This window comes from Corvus cornix, chromosome Z (genome assembly GCF_000738735.6).
Source record: "Corvus cornix cornix isolate S_Up_H32 chromosome Z, ASM73873v5, whole genome shotgun sequence".
Lineage (NCBI taxonomy): Eukaryota > Metazoa > Chordata > Aves > Passeriformes > Corvidae > Corvus > Corvus cornix.
The window spans coordinates 36,527,841-36,551,014 of NC_046357.1; the positions used below are offsets into that span (position 1 = coordinate 36,527,841).

The 23,174-nt window shown below is 37.5% G+C and overlaps 2 protein-coding genes across 2 annotated transcripts in view; both read left to right on the plus strand.

Moving 5' to 3' along the window:
- SLC35D2 (solute carrier family 35 member D2) overlaps nt 1–23,174 on the plus strand; it is a 46,171-nt gene that overhangs the window by 22,041 nt on the left and 956 nt on the right. The window lies entirely within an intron of this gene.
- On the plus strand, nt 3–23,171 carry HSD17B3 (hydroxysteroid 17-beta dehydrogenase 3). The gene is given in 12 exon segments (XM_039567825.1): nt 3–2,021; nt 4,121–4,162; nt 10,332–10,399; nt 12,427–12,436; nt 15,810–15,917; nt 16,374–16,441; nt 17,198–17,235; nt 18,587–18,609; nt 20,406–20,539; nt 21,765–21,917; nt 22,588–22,615; nt 22,618–23,171. Coding segments are annotated over 12 exon segments (879 nt in total). The 5' UTR covers nt 3–1,867; the 3' UTR covers nt 22,671–23,171.

The following is a 23,174-nucleotide window of genomic DNA, read 5'->3' on the forward strand; positions in this document are numbered from 1 at the left end:
TAACTGCTGTAGATTTTTAAAGAAAGTAGTTTCTTTAGTTCATTCTGTACCATAGTGGAAGTGATTTTATTTAATTTATTTTTCATGTAATGTTTTTGAAGTGCTTCAGACTTAGGTTTCTCATCTGAAACACAGACCTGATAATCATAGTCTTTATGACAGTGTTGCTCAGAATCATTTAAAAAATAAATTTAGGAATAACAAAAAATAAGTACTACCTAGAAGTAATTGCAAGTGCTTGCATACTTTGACAAATAAACTCAGCTTCAGTCACTTACTATATTACTGAGATACTGTTGATTCCACTAAATTTGCTGATTAAAATTCTGGAAATACGGGCTCAACCAGGCACAACTGTCATGTTAGAATTTAGGAAATTGCATGGCTGTTTCATCCAGAACCTCAGTAGTTGTGTCTTTCAGTTAATAAGATAAGAACTTAAAACTGATTTTTGTTAGGCTACAGCCGCTTAGTTTTATACAGATTTCATATTAGTGAAATTAAGGTTTTAAAAATTGCATTCGTACCATTACAGGTGTCAGGGTGTATTTACAAGGAAACATACAACGAAAAATAATTACTGGACCAGAAAACAATATTGTCCTGTACATTGATCTGTTCATGCTCTAAATTTTATGGGATTTTTTAGCAGTGTCCTGGCTGTAGGGAAGTGAGATTAAGTGAGAAAATGTAGTCACCCAAGGAACTTTCTACCCATTCACTGTGTAAAGTTCTTGCAGTGATTCCAAGTCAGAGAGGCAAAAACACCCCAGAAAAAAAACTTAGACTGGGCTCAGTGAAGAATTATTCACATTCTTAAGATTTTTTAAATTTTTCCTCTCATAATCTTGGTCTAATTTACTCATACTATGCCCTTGAAGTTCTGTAGACATATCTGAGATTTATTACCACCCACAGGAAAAGAAAATGAAAACAGAACATGGAAGTGCAGAAGAGAAGACTGGCAGCTGTGGAAGTTTGTGTTTTGATTCCATCATCAAATAGAAGGGATTTTTTAAAATTTTAGGGGCATTGATTTAAAGGAGTTATTCGGCATTATTTTTACATGTGGGAAACAGTGAAATCTCTTCAAATTTAAAGTATTCCTTGAATAGTGGGTGATTCTTTGGGTTGTTTGTGAGTGTTTGTAAATACTTTCGTAAGTGTAATATTTACACCTTTTTTTTCATTTGACCAGGCTTACTTATGAGGAAAAGCATAAAGGGAAAATTAAGACGGCTTTAGTGTGAGGAAACTGGGTTCTTAAGCTAAAACAGTAATGATTTTTTTATCTTGTTACAGATAAGCTAATGTTACCTTTCTTGTGATTCAGACATTGTCTTTGCTTGTCAAGCAGCAGCACAATTGTGGGTTTCTGTCTGAAGGTGTCAGTAATGTGACATGATAAATATTTTTTTCTCGTTTCAGTATGAATTTGTCCTGGAAATGTCTGGGCTATAATTTAACTCTTCACTGTAAGAAGTAGTGTTGATGTCTGTTCAGAGTATTCTTTTTCAAAAATTTGGTTTAAACCTATCTTTGGTCTCTATGAATGGTAAACAATTACAATAAAATTAGTCTTTTGGATTTGTGTAGTTTCCAGAAAAGGAGTGAAACATTTCTTCTCAGGCCAACATCAGAAATCATTGTTTAGTTTGGATTTTCTTAATAGTTTACAAATCTGGGTGTAATGTAGTGATGTTATTCTAATCTAAGTCCCGGACATTTCCTGGGAAGAATGAAATAATATGATTTGATTAATCTTCTCACTTCTCTGCCAAGGCTCAGAGAGTAGCAGTGTGCTGGAAAGAGGCATTTTCCAGGCAAAGAGTGTCTGATTCTTACAGGCTCACTACCTTCACTTGCCATGGAAGTGTTCCAGCATCAGCTACTCAGTCTTGTCGGGGGCCTGATGTGTTTCTGGATTCTAGTAAAATGCATCAGATTTATGAAATACCTTTCCCCACGTATCTGGAATTCTTTGCCTTAGGCTTTCTTTCGGTCAGTGGGAGAATGGGCAGGTAAAGGAAACTGCATCATCTTCTACTTGTAATTGAGTGGTGGATTGTTACATTACTAATTGGGAATGGTTTTCCTTGCATTTCTTTACCCTGTTCCTTCAGGATGAAACAGTGTCCACTACATATGGTTTGCTTGATTCCTTTTACTTTTCTCCTAAAACTTTGGAGCCTGAAGGTTTTGCGTACTTGGGGAGAACAGAAAACTAGTCAGACCAGTAACAGCTCACACCCCAGTGTGTAGATGTGAATCTCTCCCTGTTGCTATTTCTGATGTTTTCTCTCTGCTGCAAATGCTTTCATTTTAATAGCATTGCCTAGATCCTCAGTTTCCTGGTATGTGAAGCTGCTAGTTTATGTCTAGCATATGTTCTCCAGCTTTCAAAGCAACTTTTCTTGTTCCTGGTGACGTTGCTCCAGTGTGTTTTTTTCCAAATTGCTGACCTATCCTTAATGATATCGTTAATGAGCTAAATGTACTTTAGTCTAAAATCTTGAAAGGCTGCAAGTTGGCAGTGCTTTTTTAAAGATAGTATACATTCTCATAAAATAACAAAAAGTTTAATAAGCACCTTTTTCTTCCTATTGATCATTGATATTTTTCTTAAACTTGTTAGATGATGAGGATAAAGCAGGAATGAACAGGTACTGCTGTTCCTGGGTTCCTTAGATGCCAGTGTTGCTGATGGCAGTTTCTTGCTAAGAAGTGACCTGAATAGTAGACCTATGCTCGATTCCTTTTTCCTGCATTAGACTTGATGTGACAAAATATATTAATTTATTAAATCTCTAAAATACATTAATTAAAGATATAATTAAATATTAAATATATATTTAATTACCACATCTTATAGTAGACTAATAAATTAAATCCATTCATGTGTAGAAGACCTGCCTGAATACCAGATACTTCCAAGGCAGTGCATAGGTCTCATTTTGATTTAAGTGAGGCAAGGACCTCCCTACTGTGTATGAGATAAGGAGCATCATGTGGAACTTTGTGTGTAAAATCTTTCTTTCCACTTAAGATTGGAACACTTGTTTCCTTTAATGGACCTTTATGCTGTGTTTTTATAAACAAAGTCTTCTGGCCCCACTAAAATTCATAAGGTTCAGATAATTTTCTGTGTCATGTGATGCTGAGAATCATGAAAATTAAAGCTGGCATGTGGAAGCTTGTTTCCCAGCAGACTCTTTGCTTTTCATCTACAGGTCTGCTAGGAAGCTGAATATCCACTGCTGCTTCACTGGGATCTCATTTCCCTGTGAAATGAGAGAGTAATTGCTCTTCTGTTGGCAACACCTAACTGTTCAAAAACACCTTGCTTTCTGTGCCTCTGGCAATGCAGAAGTCCTTAATCCACATTTTTTTAATAATGACTAATTTTTCATTTGCTCTAAAACTTACCAGGTTTACCTTGGAACTGCTTTGGTGCTTTGCTACTTTATTTCTTCTGTATTTCTAAGGTGATAAGGATTTTTCTTTCTATAGTTCCTCTTTGGTATTTATATGCACAGTGTTTAAAGTTCACGGTGCTTGACAAATGCCAGGACTTGTTTATTTTCCCAGTAAGACTAAATCCAAAAGTAAACTGTGTAGTACAGCTCTGAAGGAAGAGCATTTTATAGATGGTGGCAAGTTTGCTGTGATGTTTCCTTACAGACAGAAATCTTGTGTGAGAGATTGTTTTATCAGCTTCAGTCACCAGTCTTTATCTCCTACCATTCTGCCACCAGCATATAAGTACAAATCTTGCAAAACAGAATTTGTGAAAATACGTATATGGAAGAAAATTCTGCCCGCTCTTAGACAATTGACTTGTTGCTGGTTGTTGACACCGCTGAAAATGAGAGTAATAACTACCTCCTGTACCACATGGGCTACCTTGGGGAGAGATTTGCTTTGAAGACAGAAAGTGCTGAATGAACTGACATTCATAGGTCACAAGGCAAAAAAAATTTAGAAGATTGATTCTATTCTTCAATGGAGATATTTAGGTTGCGTTATTCAAGAAAAGCAGGTGATGAAGATTAAACAATTCAGAGAGAATAAGCTAAACCAGAACTCCAGATGTAATCCCTATCCTTTTTGCTTTTTCCAGTGGTCACAGGAGCAGGATGTATGGGAAAAACATATTCCTTCAGGCAAAATAGATCACCTACCCTTCATTTTATCTTAGCAAAATGGCAATTGCTATCCCTCCATCAGTGTCCTAAAGTTAGTAAAATTATTCTAGAATTCAAACTGTGACAAACATGGTGCTAATCCTTCTCTCCTGTATAGCCAGAATAACATTAATCAGATTCTGGAAGGAAACCAGTGCTGCATTTCAGAGGAAACTCATTCAGGCCTCAGTGGTCTCAGCAAACCAGGGAACTAAAATGAGTGATTCAAAAGAGGGCCTATTGTCTGTCCAGAGAAGGAAGTCTCCTAAATTGTCCCTTTTTTTCCCAGTTTCACGGCTAATCTGCAGTGAGCTGGTCCAGTATTAAAACACAAAATGTAAATTTCCAGCCCTTACACTTGCAAACACATTTTGAAAGTTATATCTGAAATAACCAAAAAGGCAGAATCTTGTATAAATTAATATAAGATGCAAGTTATGGAAAGTATAAAGAATCCTAATGGTCTAATTCGAAATCAGGAGCTCTAGGAGGCTGCAGGAGGAAGAAGATCTCTGTGCTGTCCCTGTAGCCACTGCTGTGCAGTGTTTATTTTCCTAGGAAGTGTACCTTCCTATTCACCCATGCTGGTCAGCACTCAGGGCAGGCTGGCCTTGTACTGTGTTGTACCAGCCTTGCTATTGCTGATCGTGACTGAGCAGTACATTTTCTCCCTCGTTTCTTCTTTCTAAACGGCATTCCTTTCTAGAAGCTAAACAGCAGTGAATCATAAGTTGCTGTCTTCCGAGCTGAGGTGATGGGGTAACAAAGCCTGTAACAAGAGTTACAAGAGCCTGTACGCAAGAGTTTAGATGTGATGCCTTCTTATAGATTATAAAATACATTTCACAGGAAAAGAAAACAAATTGATTTTTTTATTGATTTACAGGATTTTTGCACTAGTCTTTTCATTGTGCATTGTTTAAACACCTACCTAACTATGTCTTCCTTTACTGGGAATGGCAATACAACAGCTACTTTTGAAAGAACGTTGAATGTAGGAAGCTCAAAGACCAATACCATGTATTAGAGTTTAACATTTAGCCTAGTTGTGATAAAAATCCCATGGGAGAGAAAGGAAAATGCTGCCTCCCGTCTACTCACTGAGTTGCTGTAGTAATAAGCAAATGGGAAGGGTCTGATGAATACGTAGCTCAGGGGGAATGGGATGGGATCAATACAGGGAAAGCAGTCATCAGAAATGCCTAAACATTATTACCATGTTTCTGGGTGAAAGACCCTGTTTATGCAGCTTGCTGAACTAATTTTCTGTGTGAGCATCTGGTGATATTTTATCCATGTGAAGGCTGCAAGAACCTGTGAATGTCTAGATTGGACCTTCTGTCGTTGTTCTGCTTCCTTTGTGCTATATGGGTTATGCAAGAGCAAATCCCATTAAAAGGCCAGCTATAACACGTGAATGGCTGCATTATACCACAAAAAAGAGTAAACCAGCTACTGTCCTTTTTTTTTTAAAGTTGGCTGGAGCTGGCTAGATTTTGTGGAACATTTGTTCATTATTTTTGGCATTTGTGGGATGACTGAGAGTCATCTTTCTCTGTGCTGAGATGTACCATCCTGTCCAGGTGGTTCCTTTGATTGAAGCTGTGCTCAGCTGCTGCTCTGTGGGACAGATCCCAAGCCCACACCACATGAGCTCATAGCGTGGCACATCATCTTGCTGGCTGAGGTTGAAGCACGCGCTTGTGTGTGGCTTGTGGATAAATAAATCTGATCCTGCTGTTTTAATATTTGTGTGCCTTCAGAATTTCTGGCTCAGCACCACTGTCTTGCTACTCTGATGTCAGGGTACAAAATTCTCTGACGTTCTTCTGGTGTAGGTTCCTCTGGTGTTATGTGCTGGTGTGAAGGCAAGCCTTGTTTGGAGGGCACAGTCTTCTAGAACATTAGTTCTGAGGTCACGTGATGAATTTCTTTCTGATGTCCTGAGCTCAGTCATCGGCTGATAATGAGTCACAACTAATTTAAGGAGTCCACACTTGGTAGCATATGCTACAGGATTCTAAGGAGAGCAGTTTTCGTGCTTTGGGAGGCTAGTGGAATGCAGTTTCCTATGTTCAGTGTTTTATGTGGAGATCTCAGTAGGTGGTTCATTGGGTAAAACTCAGCAGACTGAGGTCCAGAGAGAGATTGCAATATCTACAGGTTCACTACTCTTGTTTCCAAGGTTTATCGCTAGATGCAGGACTCTGCGAAGTCTCTTAAGCTCAAAAGCTGCCTGCAGCTGTGTGAAGAACCTGGCAGCTGTGAGGTCTCAGAACACTACTTAGTTGATGCTGGGACACAGATCTTTAGTTTCCCAAGCTTGTACTGAGAGGCAAGCACACGTAGAACTTGAGCTTATCCTCTTCCGAATGAATATCCAGGCTTCCCTGAAGGCTCTACCTGTATTTTGTGTAGATGAGTGATTTTGAATGACTGACCTTTTTGAGGATGAAGACCCTGACCTTTTAATTGACTGTTGTGATGTCAGAGTGCCGGTATTTTGGATCTAGTTTGCTATACTTATTTGAAAAGCCAGGCTTCTGTTACACTTGTTACCCTTCTGTTACGTGGTCTGTGAGTTCTTGGGCTGATAGGGTTTAAACTCACCAGACTTACAAGAAGAAAAAAAGCAAGTCATCTGTGAGCCTGCTGCTAGTCTGTCACATCTCTACTCAAAGATTAGCATTTCAGGTACTGATGTAGTCTTGTTTGTTCTGCTTTTATGGTGTAATAACTACAGTTGTGTTTTATCATCTGCTACTGACATAGCACCTCAGACATACTGGGTTTATGGACAAGGCCACAGCATACTCTGAGATTTATAGTTTGGCCTCTTCACTCTTCTCATGTGATGTCAGGGCATAAGCAGGGTGTTGTGGCTCACGTGGTCACCATTCTTGTTACTGTTAATGGTTCATCACTCTCTTACAAGTCAGGCCAGTGCTTGTGTTCAAGCAGTGTTTCAGGAGACCATTTTGAGACAGGCTTCATTCATTTAAGACTTCATTCATTTGTTAATTTAACAGCTCCTCGAGTCTTAAATATTTGTTTCTTTTCCTGAAATTCTGTGTATTATTGCCAGCAGTATAATACCTGTTAAATATGATCTGAGTTTTCCTGCTCTGGTTGCAAAGTATTCTATTTTCTCCACTTTATCTTGGATTTGTTCCTGGAAATACTGCTATTGTCCTTGCATTGTGTCCAGAACATACAGAGCTAGCAGAAAGATTGCAAGATCATTTTGCCTTGTCATCTCAGTTCTGGTCTGCTGGACCAAAACCAGGGTTGAAATATTTGAATCATACTTAAAATGAATGAGTCTTTGATTCATAGGGACCCTACCGTTCCAAATCCCAGTTAGAGAAAGACAAAACATGACACACAGACCATGTCTGTACAGTCCTAGAGAAGAGAGAAGGATCTCTTTTCTAGGAGGTAGGAAATTACAGTAGGCAGCTACAGATTCCACAAAGCATTATTAAGGATTTTAAATTATTACATTTAATGACCCATGTAGAATATAATGAATTTGTCAAGGTAAATGTAGCAGTCATATGCATGGTTTGAATTTAAAACCTACCTTGCCTTTCATGAAGCTTTATTGTTTAAAAAGTCAACTCAGACTGAGCTGTAAAAACACGCTAGAAAATGCAGAGGGACTTAATACTTGTTTAATGTAGTTTTAAACTTTTTAATCATGTATTTTTGGGATTCCAGAGTGCTGATTCTGCTTGAAATTTCCTCATCATTAGCTGTATTTCTAAATTCTTAGTTGTTGTGATTCGTTATGGCTGGAATTGGTAGTAATGATCTTACATTTTGGCAGACTGAGTCTCAGGAGCATTTTAGTCCTTTGCCACTGGGAGTCAGGATTTCCTAACATATGCAGCTCCACATTACGCAGTGCTGGGAGGCAGTGCTTACTTATTCCTTACTGTGAAGGGAAACACCATTCTTCAACGTCAAAGTCTTTGTATATTAGGAAAATTTTTTGTGCTAAAGACATCGACACTACAAGTTACCGTAGTTTGAAATATTAGGCCAGATTTGACCTTTCCTGCAGGTGGCCAGGGAATTCTGAGCACAGTTCTTTTTGTTTGCTTGAGGGTCTGTTTGTATATTACGGTATCTACAATGTCCTACAAACCCTATTTCTGAAAAGCATGCACCTTTTCTACGTGGGTGAGGAAGCAAAACAGACTCCTCAGGTGGATGGCCTCCTTTGCCTTGAGAAATGCCTTATACTTCTGCTTAGTCTGGTGCACAGCAGCAAGAGAGATTCCTCTCACCTGATAGGTAACAATTTTATAAGATCGCCCTAAACATGTGCTTTTAGCTGAAATACAATGCAACCTTAGCGGTTGGAATCCTTTTTTAGTTAGGTTTTAGGAGGGGGTTTTCTGTCAAATGAAATACAGAGACAAAGCTGATATGATACTGAGAAGCCCAGTGAAGCAGAACTTTTTTGTGTATGACATGGCTGATACTTGGTGTTGCATCTGAAGGTGCAAAAATTAAAACAATCCCTATCCAAACACCCCCAAATGACAGAAAGGAGCAAGTGATCCTGGAAACAGAGACCATATCTGACTGAAAATGCCTTGGGTCAAATTCCTTGAAGAAAAATCAAAGTCTACCAATATGTAGGCAACTATAGTTCTCCTCTTGAGAGTTTTAAGTGGAGTACTTAAAGCAGACTTTTGAAACCCCAAAGCACCCAAGTCTGTGCAGATATCTCTGGAGCACTGATCAATTAATGTTAGAGGATCTCCAAAAGTACAGAATTGTGAGAAAAGCTGAAAATGCAAATGGTTGTTGCTGATGCCTTTAGCAGGAAGACATCCCCTTGTGCTCTTGATGGAGAAAATTTTTGAAAGAAGATCCTAATTTCTTAACATTCTGTGTGTTGTTTCATGAGAACCCAACAGGACAAACTGTTTCCTCAAATAGTTTTAAGAAGAAAGTCAGCTATGGAAATGAATGGATCTTCAGTGGGTGGCCTTTGCCAGTTATTTCTTCTTTTAAGCAAATCTGGTTCTTTCAGATGACATGAGCTTTATGTTCTGTGATGGCTAATTTAGCTCTCTTTCTCCTTTCTCTCATGGGCATTTTTCTAGTTCTAGTTTTATCTTTCTTTATGCATGCAACTCAGCTCAGCTACCACTTGTTGTTAACCTCATTTCAAAAACTGAGGGTGTGTTCCTTTCTCTGGCTTTGCCTAAAAATCTGATGGGCATGGGAGGCCTCAGAAAAACAGGAGAAAACCATTCTCTATTTGTTCCTCATTTGTTCTGCAGATGGTAATACCAAACTGACCATAAATGGATTGTTATGTTTAATAGTTTTTGCAGCTATAAAATTCCAGCTATTGCCAACATCTTTGTGGATGTATATTTGTGTGACTATTTTGAGAATTTATGCATATAATTCACCTTTTTTCTTTGATTTTTATTTTTTTTTCCTTTTAAGTTTGCATCTACTTGAAAAAAATGAAAAAAAAACAGTTAAAATTTTTCCATCTACCCTGCATCAGATTTTATTTCTATTAAATAAAAGTTAGTAAAGTCCAAATGCTTTCTAGCTTTTGGGCCTTCAATTCAATAGCCTTAATGTACTTCCTCAGGAAAAAAAAAGTGATGATGGAAGGTGATGTTGTAAAATGACTGGAAAGTCAGAAACGAGTCCAGGCTCCAAAATAAAAATAAAAATAAAGATAAAAATTAAGTTAAAAATAAAGATAAAGATAAAAATAAAAATAAATAAAAATAAAAATAAAAATAAAAATAAAAATAAAAATGTGTTTCTGGGAAATGTCATGTGGTTTTCACTCCCTGAAGACACTCATTCATTTGAAGTTGACTCCAATTATTTATATTTGTTCATATTATGGGATTTAATTGTTGTCCAGTATATTTTTCCTGTAAGGGTCCAAGATTATAGAGTGAAGGAAATATTTTGGACGTCTGTAGAAGACTGATTATTTTTTGGCCTGGTTTTAATATCTCTTGTTTATCCATTAGGCAAGTGACAAGTGAATGAAAAGAATTTAAAAAATTCATGTTTGCTTTTTTTGAAAAACTGTAAAAAAGGGGAAGATTCTTGTCACCTTACTGTTTCCTGACAACTTTTATATTCCTCTCTTGTATCTGGCAAGAAGTGGATTAACTATAGTGATGATAGGGAGAACTTTTGAAAAAATGAATTTGGTGTTTGTCTAAAACTTCTCCTCCCATTTACAGGGATCTGCAGGTCTTTTCCCTTGGTACAGTATCTAGCACAGCAGAGTGCTGGATATTGCTACAGCTGTACCTGCAGGTCTTGCTCCAATACTAAAAACTTTTTTATATTACTGTGTCCCTTGAGCCCTTCTAGACATGGATCACTCTAAAAGTATATGCTTTCTTTCAAAGAGTGTAATGGCCTAGAAAAAAAGTGAATGTGTGCTCTTTACCACCTTTTTCTGCCCTTAAAATCTGTAAATACAAATAAATAGTTTACCTGTAAAGTAGTTTGTGGAACACAGCAAAGGAGGACTAAAAATGAAATCCAAGTGCCAGGTTTGTTTTTTGGTTGGTTGGTTGGTTGGTTGGTTTTTTAAGGTTTCCAACTTACAGGCTCTTGATGAAACAGTTAAATAGAGTGCCTTTAGAATTAATGTCCCCTTTCTTTTCTTCAAAGGAAATTAGCCATTAATCCTGGTGAATGTTTTGTATAAATACTTTAAGATTGACAGTTAGAATTTATTTAGGAGTCAAATGAGTTTTTATCCTCCATTAACTTTACAGATTGCTATAATAAAAATAATTCTTTCCACTGTCTCTTTTTCTATACATGGCTTCTATCCAGCAGATTCCTTGATTAACATGTTTAAAAGTATGTGTCACTCCAAGACTACACCTCAGTTGGAAAAACTTGCCTTTAAGGAGGCTTAGCAGCTGACTCCAACAGCACATCAGGTCCAGGATATTCACCTGAGAGAGCAGCACATCTATCAGGGATGTGGCAGACTTGGGTGAAAAAGTCTGCAAATTTTCAACATGCAGCTGCCAAAATCAAGGACTGGGCCCAGAAATTTTCTATCCAACATGCCTCTCTTTTTTCTTGTGGGGCTGAATAGACTTGTTTTCTCTTGGAAACCAAGGGATGTCTGATGAGGAAAGCTGTAAAAAAGCCTCCACACTATGACTGATTACAAGGCCATCCACTGGACACCTTCCTGGCTGAGGGTAATGAAGGACTTGCCTGTTCCGAAGGTACTGCTGAGATAGCCTACCCTGCAAACACTCCTACACCTTCTGCACTGACCCATGGCTTTTCAGTTGTGAGGAAGCTTCTCTCACAGCAGCAGTGTTATCCATGTAATCCAAGGTGCAGGGAGGTGTGTGGTGTGATCCCAGCAGTCAGGCTGCACTGATGAGGTTTTGACACTGTTCTACCTGGTTGTGGGCATAGCCTTTCTCACAGCTTGCTGACATTGGGGGCAAATCCCGGTGAGATCTTTCAGCTGGTTTTGGCTGAAGTCCAGAGTGAGTCATCTGTTATTTATTGTGTCAGGTTGGAAATGAGTATCTAACAATAAGTAGATGGCACAAACAAAAGGAAAGAGAGAAAAATACAGCAATGAAAAGCATAGCGTATCTGATGTGGAGGCACTAAAATCAGCAGGGAGCTCTGGATACATTACTCTTGTTTCCTTTTTTTTTTTTTTTAACATTTACACCACACATTTTTTGCAGTCTATTGGACATTATATTGAACAGACTTGCTCCATTTTCAAACTGATTGTATTATTTGCCTAATTATACTGCCACATCTGTTTGGATACTGAATACTATAAATTTAAAAAGTCTAAGCTGTGGGTAATTACAGAGATCTCAGTGTTTGGCTTTCCAAGTTCTGTGGGCCACAGGTGTGCCTGAGAGCAGTACTCAGAGCTGGAGCCGGCAGAAATCCACAGTAAGAAAAACATTTCTCTAAAAACACACTGGAATTGAAAACCAGATTTCCATTCATTCAGACTGGAAAGCTCTTTTAAAATGAGATAAAAGGTACCAAAGTAGGTGTTACAGAGGGCAGACAGAACCATTACCCCAGGTACACTGCTCATTTAATACATTTAGTACTCTGGTTGTGAAACATTGATCAAACAACAATACCAGGGGATTAGAAATGATGGAATGCTACTAACTGCAGTCCAGTTTCATTTCTTCTGCTTAAATTTCCTAAGCAAGCTATACAGGCAGAGCTAGGTCCTGTTTGCAAAATGATACCTCAGTATGTATTTATATGACCAGGATCTGTACCATTTTGTTGTTAAAGCCAAATAGACAAACAAACAAAAAAGCCACTTCTGCAAGATATAAAATTCCTCATCACAAGTGTGGTTGGGGTTTGTAGGGTTTGATAGTGATTTTTATTGTTTATTTGTTTTGATTGGTTATTTTGGGGTTGGTTTGTGGTTTGTTTTTTCTTTTTGGTGGGGTTTGGGGTTTTTTTTGTAGAAACAAATCTTTATTTAATGAAAAATAAGGTGTGTGATCCTCAGATACAATAAAATTACAGTTGTATCAGTTTAACTAGTGGAGCATACAGTTAATGACTTTGGATTTGGTGATGCAGGAAACTGCAGAAATTATGCCTGCTAATATAGAATAAAGTAGTGAATAAAAAAAGGAACCCACACAGCCTGGAAGAAAATATACCTTGCTCCCACAAAGACCTGTGAAGGTGCTAATTCACTCAGCTGTCCTCCCTGCCGTAGGCTGAGTTTCCAGTATGCTGTGTCCTCTGCCTCTTGTCCTGCCTGCTCCAAGAAATAAGCAGGTAACAAAGTGAGTTCACTGACTAGCATAAAGCAACTCATTTTGCACATCCTTTCTGCAGTCTAAAAGGCTGTTAAAAATGTCTTTTGTGTCTTGCTGATCCCTTAAAGTAAACTCCTCAATTTGCTCTCCTATCTGCCAATTTCCATGGAATATGATGAGTGCTTCTCTCTTCAAATGTTGCTGTAGTACTTCAAAAGGGACTTTCTGCAAAGATCGGTTCTCGTGCCAATCAGGTATCCATTTTGCTACCTGGACTTTCAGAACATTTTTGTAACTCTGTAAACTTTCTAGAAGGGGAGTGATTCTGGAATGCTGTGTATCCTAAACAACTTCATGCTTCATTCTGATTTATTATCTTTTTGGTAAATTTCAAAAAGCAGCACATTAACCTATCTGACAAGTGGATTCCCAAGTAGTTTGAGGTCAGAAGGAGTTAGATGTATAAACCTTAGTGATACATCTTAAAACACATTGAATTAACCAACTTTTAATTTTTCACTTTTAATTTTCCTTGAATTAGTTTTTACTCCATTATTAAAAAAAGAGGAAAGAAAAGACAATAACCTGTCCTGGTGTTTGAAAAGCTAGGATTTTTGCTTCTGGCACACTTAGGACTTTAAACAGAGATGTAATGGCTTGTGTCTTCAAAGACAAACATAAATCTTTGTCACAGAGAGGAGAGACATATGAAACATCGGAAATTTTTTTTGGCTCTCTCCTTTGCAGAATTGTTATAATTTTCTGAAGAGCTATGCCTGGATAATTCATTTGTCAGCATGAGAGTTTTATTGTTTTTTAAAATATTGGTTTATTCATAAAAGAGACAGAGGAAAGCCATCTGGAGTACTTGTTTGTTGGCTGACCGTGCTGTTTGCAGCAGTACAGTTCTGTACAGACAAGGAGTTGCAGAGAAAGTCCAAATGGCTTGTTTGATCCTCATTTTCATGTTGCTCTAGTTTTGGCTGCCCTTCTGATTGCCCGCGAGAAAGATGGCTGCAACATCACTACACTTTTTAAGACCATCTCATTTTGTTTATAGAACTCTTCAATCAGAAGGTCACTGTAGGTGTCTGCTCCAGCTGTTGCTCTGTTCTTTCCCACTCACTGCATTTACACTCACAATGTCCTTTTATTTATAGTTTCACCATTCGCCCAGCCTGGGACCATGACGGGGTCATTTGCCACTAGAGTTGCTTTTATAGGTTGAAGGTTCAAAGGATGTTTTGTCCCTTTCATACACAGAACGGCAGCTTAGAAAGAGGGCAAGAAAAAGGGCACTCGTTCCTCCTTTCTTCTGTCATGGAGACAGATGTCCTCTAAAACTGCACTCAAGAGGCAACCTACATCTCAGATCTGCAGTCAGAGTGCTTGCTGTTTCCTCAAACTGCATTACTTGAGTAGTGCAGGATGGTCAAGACTTGCAGTTTGCAAAGAGCTTTGAGGGGCAAAGAGGAACAACTTTGTCTCATCCTCCAACAAAGGTTCTTATTTGTTGCAGATTGTCCTGCTGGACCCAAAGCCATCTTTCTGCATCCTTGCTCTCCTGCAGGGGCTGGCACAAGGCCTCTTCTTACTGAGTGAGCACCAAGGGATGAGACAAAATTTCTGGGTAATAATTCAGCAAGTCTGATTCCTATTCAAGGCAATGCTCTCCATCTTCTGTATGATAAAATCAGAATCCAAACCAGCAGAGACATTTTCCCGAAAGCCATATGCACTTTTTGCCATGTGCGTGCACCTGAATTCCTGCCACTTGCACAGAGCCTGCAATCCGATATTCTATTGACATTTCCAAGTTTGCCTGTCACTTTTTCAGCAAACTTCATCTGGATTTCAGGTTGCCCATAAAACATGAAAGCAGGTTTAGTAGCAAAAAAATTTACAATGTGAACATCTAGTTAGAGGAGACCTTACTGGGCCCCTTTAAAGGGGAGCTTTGCCTTTAAAAATGAGTAAATAAGAGTTTCTACTTCTTTTCCTCATGAAACTTCATTGAAAATATGAACAGCAATAAATCAACTGCTGAGAAAAATGGAAATGTACAGCTGGGCTCCACTCCTGCATAGCAATGACATTGGAAAAATCACACACATTTCCCTTTCCCTTCTAATTGACCTTGTAAAATTTAAGCTATAGCCTCTCTAAAGTGCCTTTTAGTGCTGCAAAATCCCAAAGAAGGTTCAGTCTATGGAAATGTAAATGTCAAAACAGGCAAGGAATTTTTTGAAAATAATGCAGAAAATGCTGCATCACATCCAGCCTTGTTTACCCCTCCTCCTGTGTAAAAAGATAAGTTCCACTTGTTAGAGTGCTCATCTTATCCATCAAAAGTCTTTTAAACCATTCTGCAGAGCTGTGCTTACATACAGGATCTGTCATCCACAGTCATTTATGTAATGTATGCTGACAGTGTTCATCTATAAATATTATGATAACCGGGGAAAGAAGTCCCGTGTGGCTTATTTCTGAATTTGTTTTGTTTTACCTTACTGAAGGACTAAATGTTGGTTAGATTTTATAAGAAAAATTCCATTGATTTCAGGGCATAAATTCATCCTATATTTGCCAGACCATTTACCTGAAAACAATCAGGTAAACTGAGAATATTATGCCTGTGCTGCATTATTTCTTAGAGTAAGAAAGTTGGAACAATTGCTTACTGTATAGTGGACATTACTTAACAAGACGTCTGGTTATGTCTCTAACTACTTATTACAGCTCTCCCTCTTTCTTGGTAGGTACAAACAGGTTTTCTAGGCTGGTTTGTCTTTGGTTTTGGGGTTTTTGTTAGTTACAGAGCTGGCCACAGATCAAAAGGTGAAGGTTATGCAAGCTGATTTTGCTAAAAATTCAGTGTACAAGAACATTGAAAAAGATCTGAAAGACTTGGATATTGGTGTTTTGGGTCAGTCATTAAGGTCTGTTAATTGACGAGTATTTTATGGCTGTAGTATATTAAACAGACCGTTGTAAAAATGATGTGTCATAACAACTAATAAGTTTAAACCAAGCATACATAGTGAGCCTGTGGCTCATTGTCTGGTATTATTCATGAAGGAACAGTGAAAAGGTGGGGGTTTGGAAGGTTTTTTTATTTTTAAAGAAAATCATCCTTTTAATAGTGAAACAAATGAAACTACAGCAACAAAACACAACCAACCTTAGCAACAGTCTATTTTTCTGTTCCCCAGAGTCATCAGTATTGGTGACTTCAGTGAGAACAAGACTTGATGCTAAATAGTGTTTCTCCTCACATGCAGCTCAAAATCTTCTGGGTCGTGAGGAGAAGCAATTTGTTTTACTAGATGAACTATGCACTTTGTCTAGATTTGGTTCTTAACGTTGTATTTTCCCTGACTAGTTAACAATGTTGGAATGCTTCATAATCCTCTTCCATGCCGTTTCCTTAATGGGCAAGACATAGAAGAGGTAGGATTATTCTGTGGATTTCAACATCTAATGTAACAACGAGGAATTGTAATTCATTGAACGGGGCACAGATTTTGCCCCTGCTACAATCAAGTATTAACTGTTCAGTTGGGTTGGAAATGAACTGGGCCTGAAGAAGCATATTTTGATGTGGTTTTAATGCTTGGAAGAGCTTGAAAGAGAAAAAGAATGGTAGATTTCAGCTAAACTGCAGGAAGCATCCAGTGATAGAGGGGAGAGTACAGCTGGCCTGGTTGTAACAGGGATTAGCAGACCCGTCTGACTCCCTGCTGGCTTGTAGTGTAATGGGGCCAGTCTATTCACAGCCACAGCTGAAAATATTGGGTTCTTGTTAGTATTATTGAAACTTACTTTCTTTGGGACACCATTGCTTAAATATGTGGAAACAAACAAACAAATCAAATTAAAAAAAAAAAAAAGAAGAAAAAAAAGAAAGAAAAAAGAAACATAATTTAAACACAGTTTACTTTGTGGGGGGAATTAATTTACACAGGTTGAATAGGATGACAGGATTAAGGATGTGTGATCAAGTTCTCCATTACCTAATAGTTATTTACCCCTCTATCACTTGCAATGAAAAAGCTGGAATTTCTAGGTGCGTATCTTGCTAGCACCTGTCTCAGGATTCATTCAGTTTTTATGTCATCACCTCTTCCAAATCAGAGGGCCTCAGGCAGGCTGCTTCCCTCAAACTCTCACTTAAGGATGAATTAACGGTTTTGTTGCTTCCTGCAGGACCTTGTCAGCTGCAACGTTGTTTCTGTTACAAGTAGGTATGTGACACATTTCCATCCGTACTGGGTCTGTAATGTATTTCATTGGAAAAAAAATCAGTCCCACATTAGAGTGACCAACTAGCTTTTCCGTGTATTTTCATTTAGTTCATCAGCAGATAGTGATTTTCATCAGGAATGTCAGGGTTAATTTAAGGAACCCACCTGTTTCTAGTGCCTGTGAAATATTTTGATCAGAGCTGACTGGAAACTTTTTAACACAATTTCTCAGAAGAAACCCATCCTTGCACTACAGCTGAAGCAGCTTAACATTTTGCAAATTGTTTTTGTCTTGGTATACAGAGACATTTGCTACAGAATTAAAGTTTTCAAGACAGGTAAATCAGTTTGAATTTTAGCACTGTACTTGCATTTTTTGTCACAATTCTCTTCTGCCAAAATGTTTTTGTATCAATGCAGGACAGAAACTCCAGGAGCTGCCTCTCAATTCTGTATTGTTACCCCTTGGTGCTAATTTTGGTTGGCTACTTCCCTTCCAAGAACATTTAGTATTTCATGCTTTTCAACTCTGATTAAGATTTGTATTGCTCTGCTGTTTGCAAGCGGCATGTTAACATGAACATGAGCAGAAGATCTCAACCTTGGCTTTCATGCCTTTCATGTCTTTCTAAAAATGACATGAAAATTAACAGCAGATGTTTGTCTTTCTCTGGCTAGCAAAATTTACATCCCAAATTTTTACTCCTGCTTAATGACTTAAGATAATAAATCACATATTAGCAATCAATTGAAGGAAATTACATAAGTAGATTTGTGACATTTCTGCTCCTAGGATTTATTCTATTTATATGTCAAAAGAACAGAAATATCTGCAATATCTGAATTTTATATATATATATACATATGCCATTTTGTACCCTCTCAGTGTGGATACAAAAGGTCTTTATCATTTCCCACCTTACACATACCTCAGAATCAAACTCTTTTGTTTTTGCAGTGCCTGGGGATTCCTTTCCCCACTGCGGCAATCACATCCTTTTCAGTCTTTCACGAATATTCACTTTCCTCCAAATTACAAAGAAGAAAGCATTCTCCTAACCAGCATTCCTCATGGTTAGGTCCATATAATCTTTAAATCTTTTTGGGTTTTCCTTTCTCCTCCCTGTCTGGATTCCTGCTAAGATCCTGTTCACCATTTCTTGCAGTGTAATGCCTGAGATCCAGGTATCCTGCCTCCCACAGACGTCAGTGGGATTTTCAGCAATGCAAAAGAAGGACCTTTTCGCATGTTTTACACTTTATTTCGAAATTCCTCTTCACCCAAGCTGATGTGACCGACCGGTGTTGTCATGCTTTGTGAACCCCTCACTGCTCCTACTATCCTCCTGAGCACAATGACACTATTGAAAAACAATCAGGAAATAACAAGTATTCAATTAAATTTCACCATTACTTTGCACTACTTTTCACTACTGCCCTGTACAAGTTAGGTCACACTCCTGTCCTGAGATGATTCATAGTGTAAGTATGACTTCTCCTTGGTACTTAGGCATACTGTCAATAATACTCTTAAAAGGCACAAAGAAAAGCAGATTTCTGACCTAAAAAAATGCATTTAATTTCACTTTAAAAATCAGATGCATGATTATTGCTAAAATAAGAATGAAAAAAATAAAATAATTAGCATCAAAAAAGATCCTAAAGCTCTTTCTGGTAGCAGAAAAAAAATGATGTCTCTTCATGATTTTCTGTAATTTCTGATCCAGCTGTAAGCAAAAGTGAAACTGCAAAAAGAACATGGTGGAGCTGACTTTCTCCTTGCAGTTATGACTCCATATTGAAGAATGATGAAATTCAGAAACTGTTTAAAAGCTTTGGATAAACATAAGACTCTCACTGCTTACAAGACTAACCTTTGGGATTTTTTGACAATTCATATGATTTTCAGGCCACTAGCATTTCTAAAATATTTTCCAAAATGTTGAATGTGCCGTATTTTAGCTATTTGAGTTGTATACGTATGGCTTGATCAAGTGGAAAAACTCGCGATTAAAATAAAATTGGTTGAAAAATGCTATCAGGAAGATGGGGGATGGAAAAATTCTTAAAATAGTTGTCTTAAAGGTGACAAAAATAATTTTGAAAAGAAGCAACCAGGGTATTTTTTCTAGAACATCGAATTGCTTTTAGCTTCTACCTTCACTATCTTTAGTGGTAGTTATGCTTTCACATTAACTTCTGGACTTTACAGTCTATCAATCAGTAAGGTTTCTTCTACTGCTGTTAGTGCTGTATAAGTATATGTATAGGAACTCCCACAAGTTGTCAGTCAATTGTAGAACAAGGCAGAAAACATAAAATATATGTCTGTGTCCAGTTAAAAATGTGGTAGAAATAAAATGGGATGTGATGGGCCTAATCAGGCAAGAAACAGCATTTGAACGTATTATCTTATTCTTCCAAGAGTGGTAGCTGGGCTTGCAATAATGCTTTTCAAGCTTTGGAAATGCCCATATTACTAATCAGAGATACGAATTCATCTATGCAATTAAGGATCCCTGTTCTCCTTTTAATACTATGTACATTAAAATGTATATGTATGTATGTAGGTATATGTATGTTATGTATATTAACCCTAATGGGATCCTTAAATTAGAAGTTAGGACCTTTGGATGAATTTTCTAGAAAGCACTATTAAATACTGCATTCTAGAGGCCAGTACATGCTTTTAGTTTTGGCAAAAAATTTACTTCTTACTATTTAATTTTTATTTTGCTTTGTTTTGTTTTTTCCTGGTTGTTGCTAAATGCATTGGATTTTAGTGATGTGTACAGGGAGTTGTGAATGGGGAAGCTATAACAACAGATCCATGGAGAAGGAAAAAGGATGTGCTGGCCAAAGCAAAAAGGGGATCTACCAATTACTTAGGAGAATAAAAACTTTCCTCTGACACTGATTTTTTCTCTGTTAGAGGTACAATTGCATATACAATGTTCCCATGGTTGTGATTGCTGTAGGCATTTAAATGTCATTTATGACATTATTCCTAGCTGGTCTAGACCAAGCTAATCTGTAAAAAGGGGATCTTTTGAAAGTGTAATTGATAGTATAATAGGAGAGCTATGCCTTCTGGGGAAAAAAGAGTTTTCCACTCATGCAGCCTGTTACTGTAATCCTGTAAAGTGTAAACTGAATGTAACTGTTTAAACTAAATTTCAGACAGAAAGGTCTAATTCTGAACCTGTCCTCTGGTCTGAGTCATTTCCCTTGTCCATTATATACAATATACTCAGCTACTAAGGTAAACCTCTCACACTGCTTTATGAAGAAATCCCTATTAAGTGTTTACTAAAGCATTGTATCAGGATAACAAATGATCAGTATACAAATTATGTTGCTCCACTGAAATAATGAAGTAATGTAAATTAGCACTAGCTGAGAACTAAGAATCCATAAAACTGTGTAAATGAAATCCAGCTCAGGATATGTCTGACCCCTGGAATACTTTTGCCTTTGATTGAATAGTATTACACCAGTGCTCACAATCTGTCCTCATTCTGGGAAGTGATGAATTTTACTAGACTCACTTGGCTAGTTTACTTAACATGTAGATGCACAAAAGTGCTAGGTTTTGCTTATGGAACCAATAATAAAATTTCTGGTAGGTGGGAGGTGAGTTGCCTGATTTCGCAGATTTCACCTTAAATTTTTGCTCTGAATTTGAATCCTGGAACTTATAAAAATGAGGAATGAATGATTTTGAGTAAAACTCCGTAAGCAACTTGATTGGCTCAGGTTTCCTTCAAATGAAAAATTCTAACAATACTTGCTTGAACATAGCCAAAGTTTAGATTGGAAAAAAAAAACAAAAGACCTATTGTTGATAAGAAAGTCTAGTTTTCTATTTCCTTTTTCTCTTTTTAATATAAATTCCTCATTGCTCCAGATTTGAACTACATTCAAACCAGACAGTTTTAGATCCTTAAAAATGTTTACTTCACATTATTTCAGAATGATATGGTACATTGGTAGTGTTATGTTGTCTTGTCTTTTTTCATTCTCAGTATCTTTTAACTTTGGGGTTTCTTTTGTTTTGGCTCAGGTTTTGCTTTGGTTAATTTATTTGTAACAATTTAGTGAAAGTACTTAGTTTCCTATGCTAACGGTTTGTTTGGCTTGGTTTGGTTATGTTCCAGGCTTTTATAAGCACTTTTATAACCAGTACAAGCAGAGTATAAGGTAAAAGTAATTACCATACAGGTGGTGCTGTATCTTGCCATATTAGCCTTCATTTTAGCAAATTCTTCAAGAATATTTGAGATGCCTAAACCTGTATCATGTAGCTGTCCTCAGTGAACTGCTGAGTGGCTCTGCCAAAGTTCTGTCTTCTCCCTCTATGCAGCTTTTTTCCTTATTTCACCATAGTACTATCACTTATTCCACACAGTGCCCTAATCCATTGCAAATATCTGTTAAAATGTGTCAGATGCTGTGGGATTCTGCAGAGTGCCTTATGTAAATATTAGATGGCATTACACTGTTTTTATTATTATTACTTATTATTTTAGGTAGTGATTCCTTATGGTACTTCTGCTCCAATGACAATGTACCAAAACTCTGGTGTTATTACAAAGACAGCAGAAGAGTTTGTTACTGAATCACTGGAGTATGTCACCTTTGGAGATGAGATTTTTGGATATTTAGCCCATGAAATTCTCATTTAATTTGGTTGTGTATAAATGAGTTCCAAAGACTTCAGCCAAGTCTGTCTGCACTCAGCCTGTTCTTCTCTCTGTTTTCATAGACCTTGGACATCAAATGAGAAAGAGAATGGGTTGTTAAAGCTAATATGGCACCAGTAAAATATGAAGAGAGAAATGCACAAGTAAAGTGTAGTGGTAACAGCACAGGACAGTTTTGTCTACTTACGAGACTTGAGCTGAGCTCAGTTTGATATCTGGTTAGTCTTCACCCTCTCTCCAGCTGCCTGTTTTCATGACCCTGTTAAGGAATTTTCCAAGACCTCTACTCCTTCACAAAAATTGGCCAGCAATTTCAAAAGTTATTAGTGGGGGAGAGGAAGGACATAAAACCAGAATGTCACTATCACAGAAACATCATTTCCTTGGATACCATGCTAACAAAATAACATAAATATTTATACATGGCAGCTGTTAATGATAAGCATTACATGCAAGTATAAGGAAGGGAACAGATTTGCTGAAAACAGAGAAATTAATATTTTCCTCTAAGAGAAATGTAGTTACTGAAAGCCTGAAGTAAAAGCTTTTGCATTTAATGCTATGGCCTTTCTGAACACTCAGCTGATCTCTTTTGGGAATTTTCTATAACCTTTTGCCGTTGTGTTGTTTTTGCATGGTTATTCGGAAGGTTTGTATCCTGCAGTTTGTTCCTTTATGGTATTCCACAGAGACAGACTTCCAGAAGCAGTCCTGCGTGCATTTACTGGCTGAGGCAGGGGTGCAGAAACCCCTAACAGAGTCATTCTTGTCAGAAGATGTGTTCTGGGAAAACCCAGCAAGATGCACTTTACAGAGTCTCTCTATGTGTGATTCAAATGAGTTTGAGCCATAAATCCATTTGAGTGACCTATCAAGTAATGTGACTTGATACAATGAATCTTTCAAGTAAATTAATTCCTGTCTCTTCCCAAAGAATATAAAATTTGCTAAAGCTATTCCAGTGACTTTTGTGAGCCTTATATAGGCTCTAAGAAATTTATATTACTATTTTAACATACTCTTGGAGGTCACAAGTAATTACGCTTGTTTGATGTTTATGAATAATTTGCTTTATTTCCAACTTGTTCACTGTATATTTTCATGCTTTCAGTGGGTGTTTTGTGTCTTTGGTTTCTTTGGAAAAGTCAAGGAAATTTGCAAGAAGGAAAAAAGAAATCTGCCAGAATGTAAAGTACACACTGGGCTTTGGGAAGTCTATAATGATAAAAAAATGTA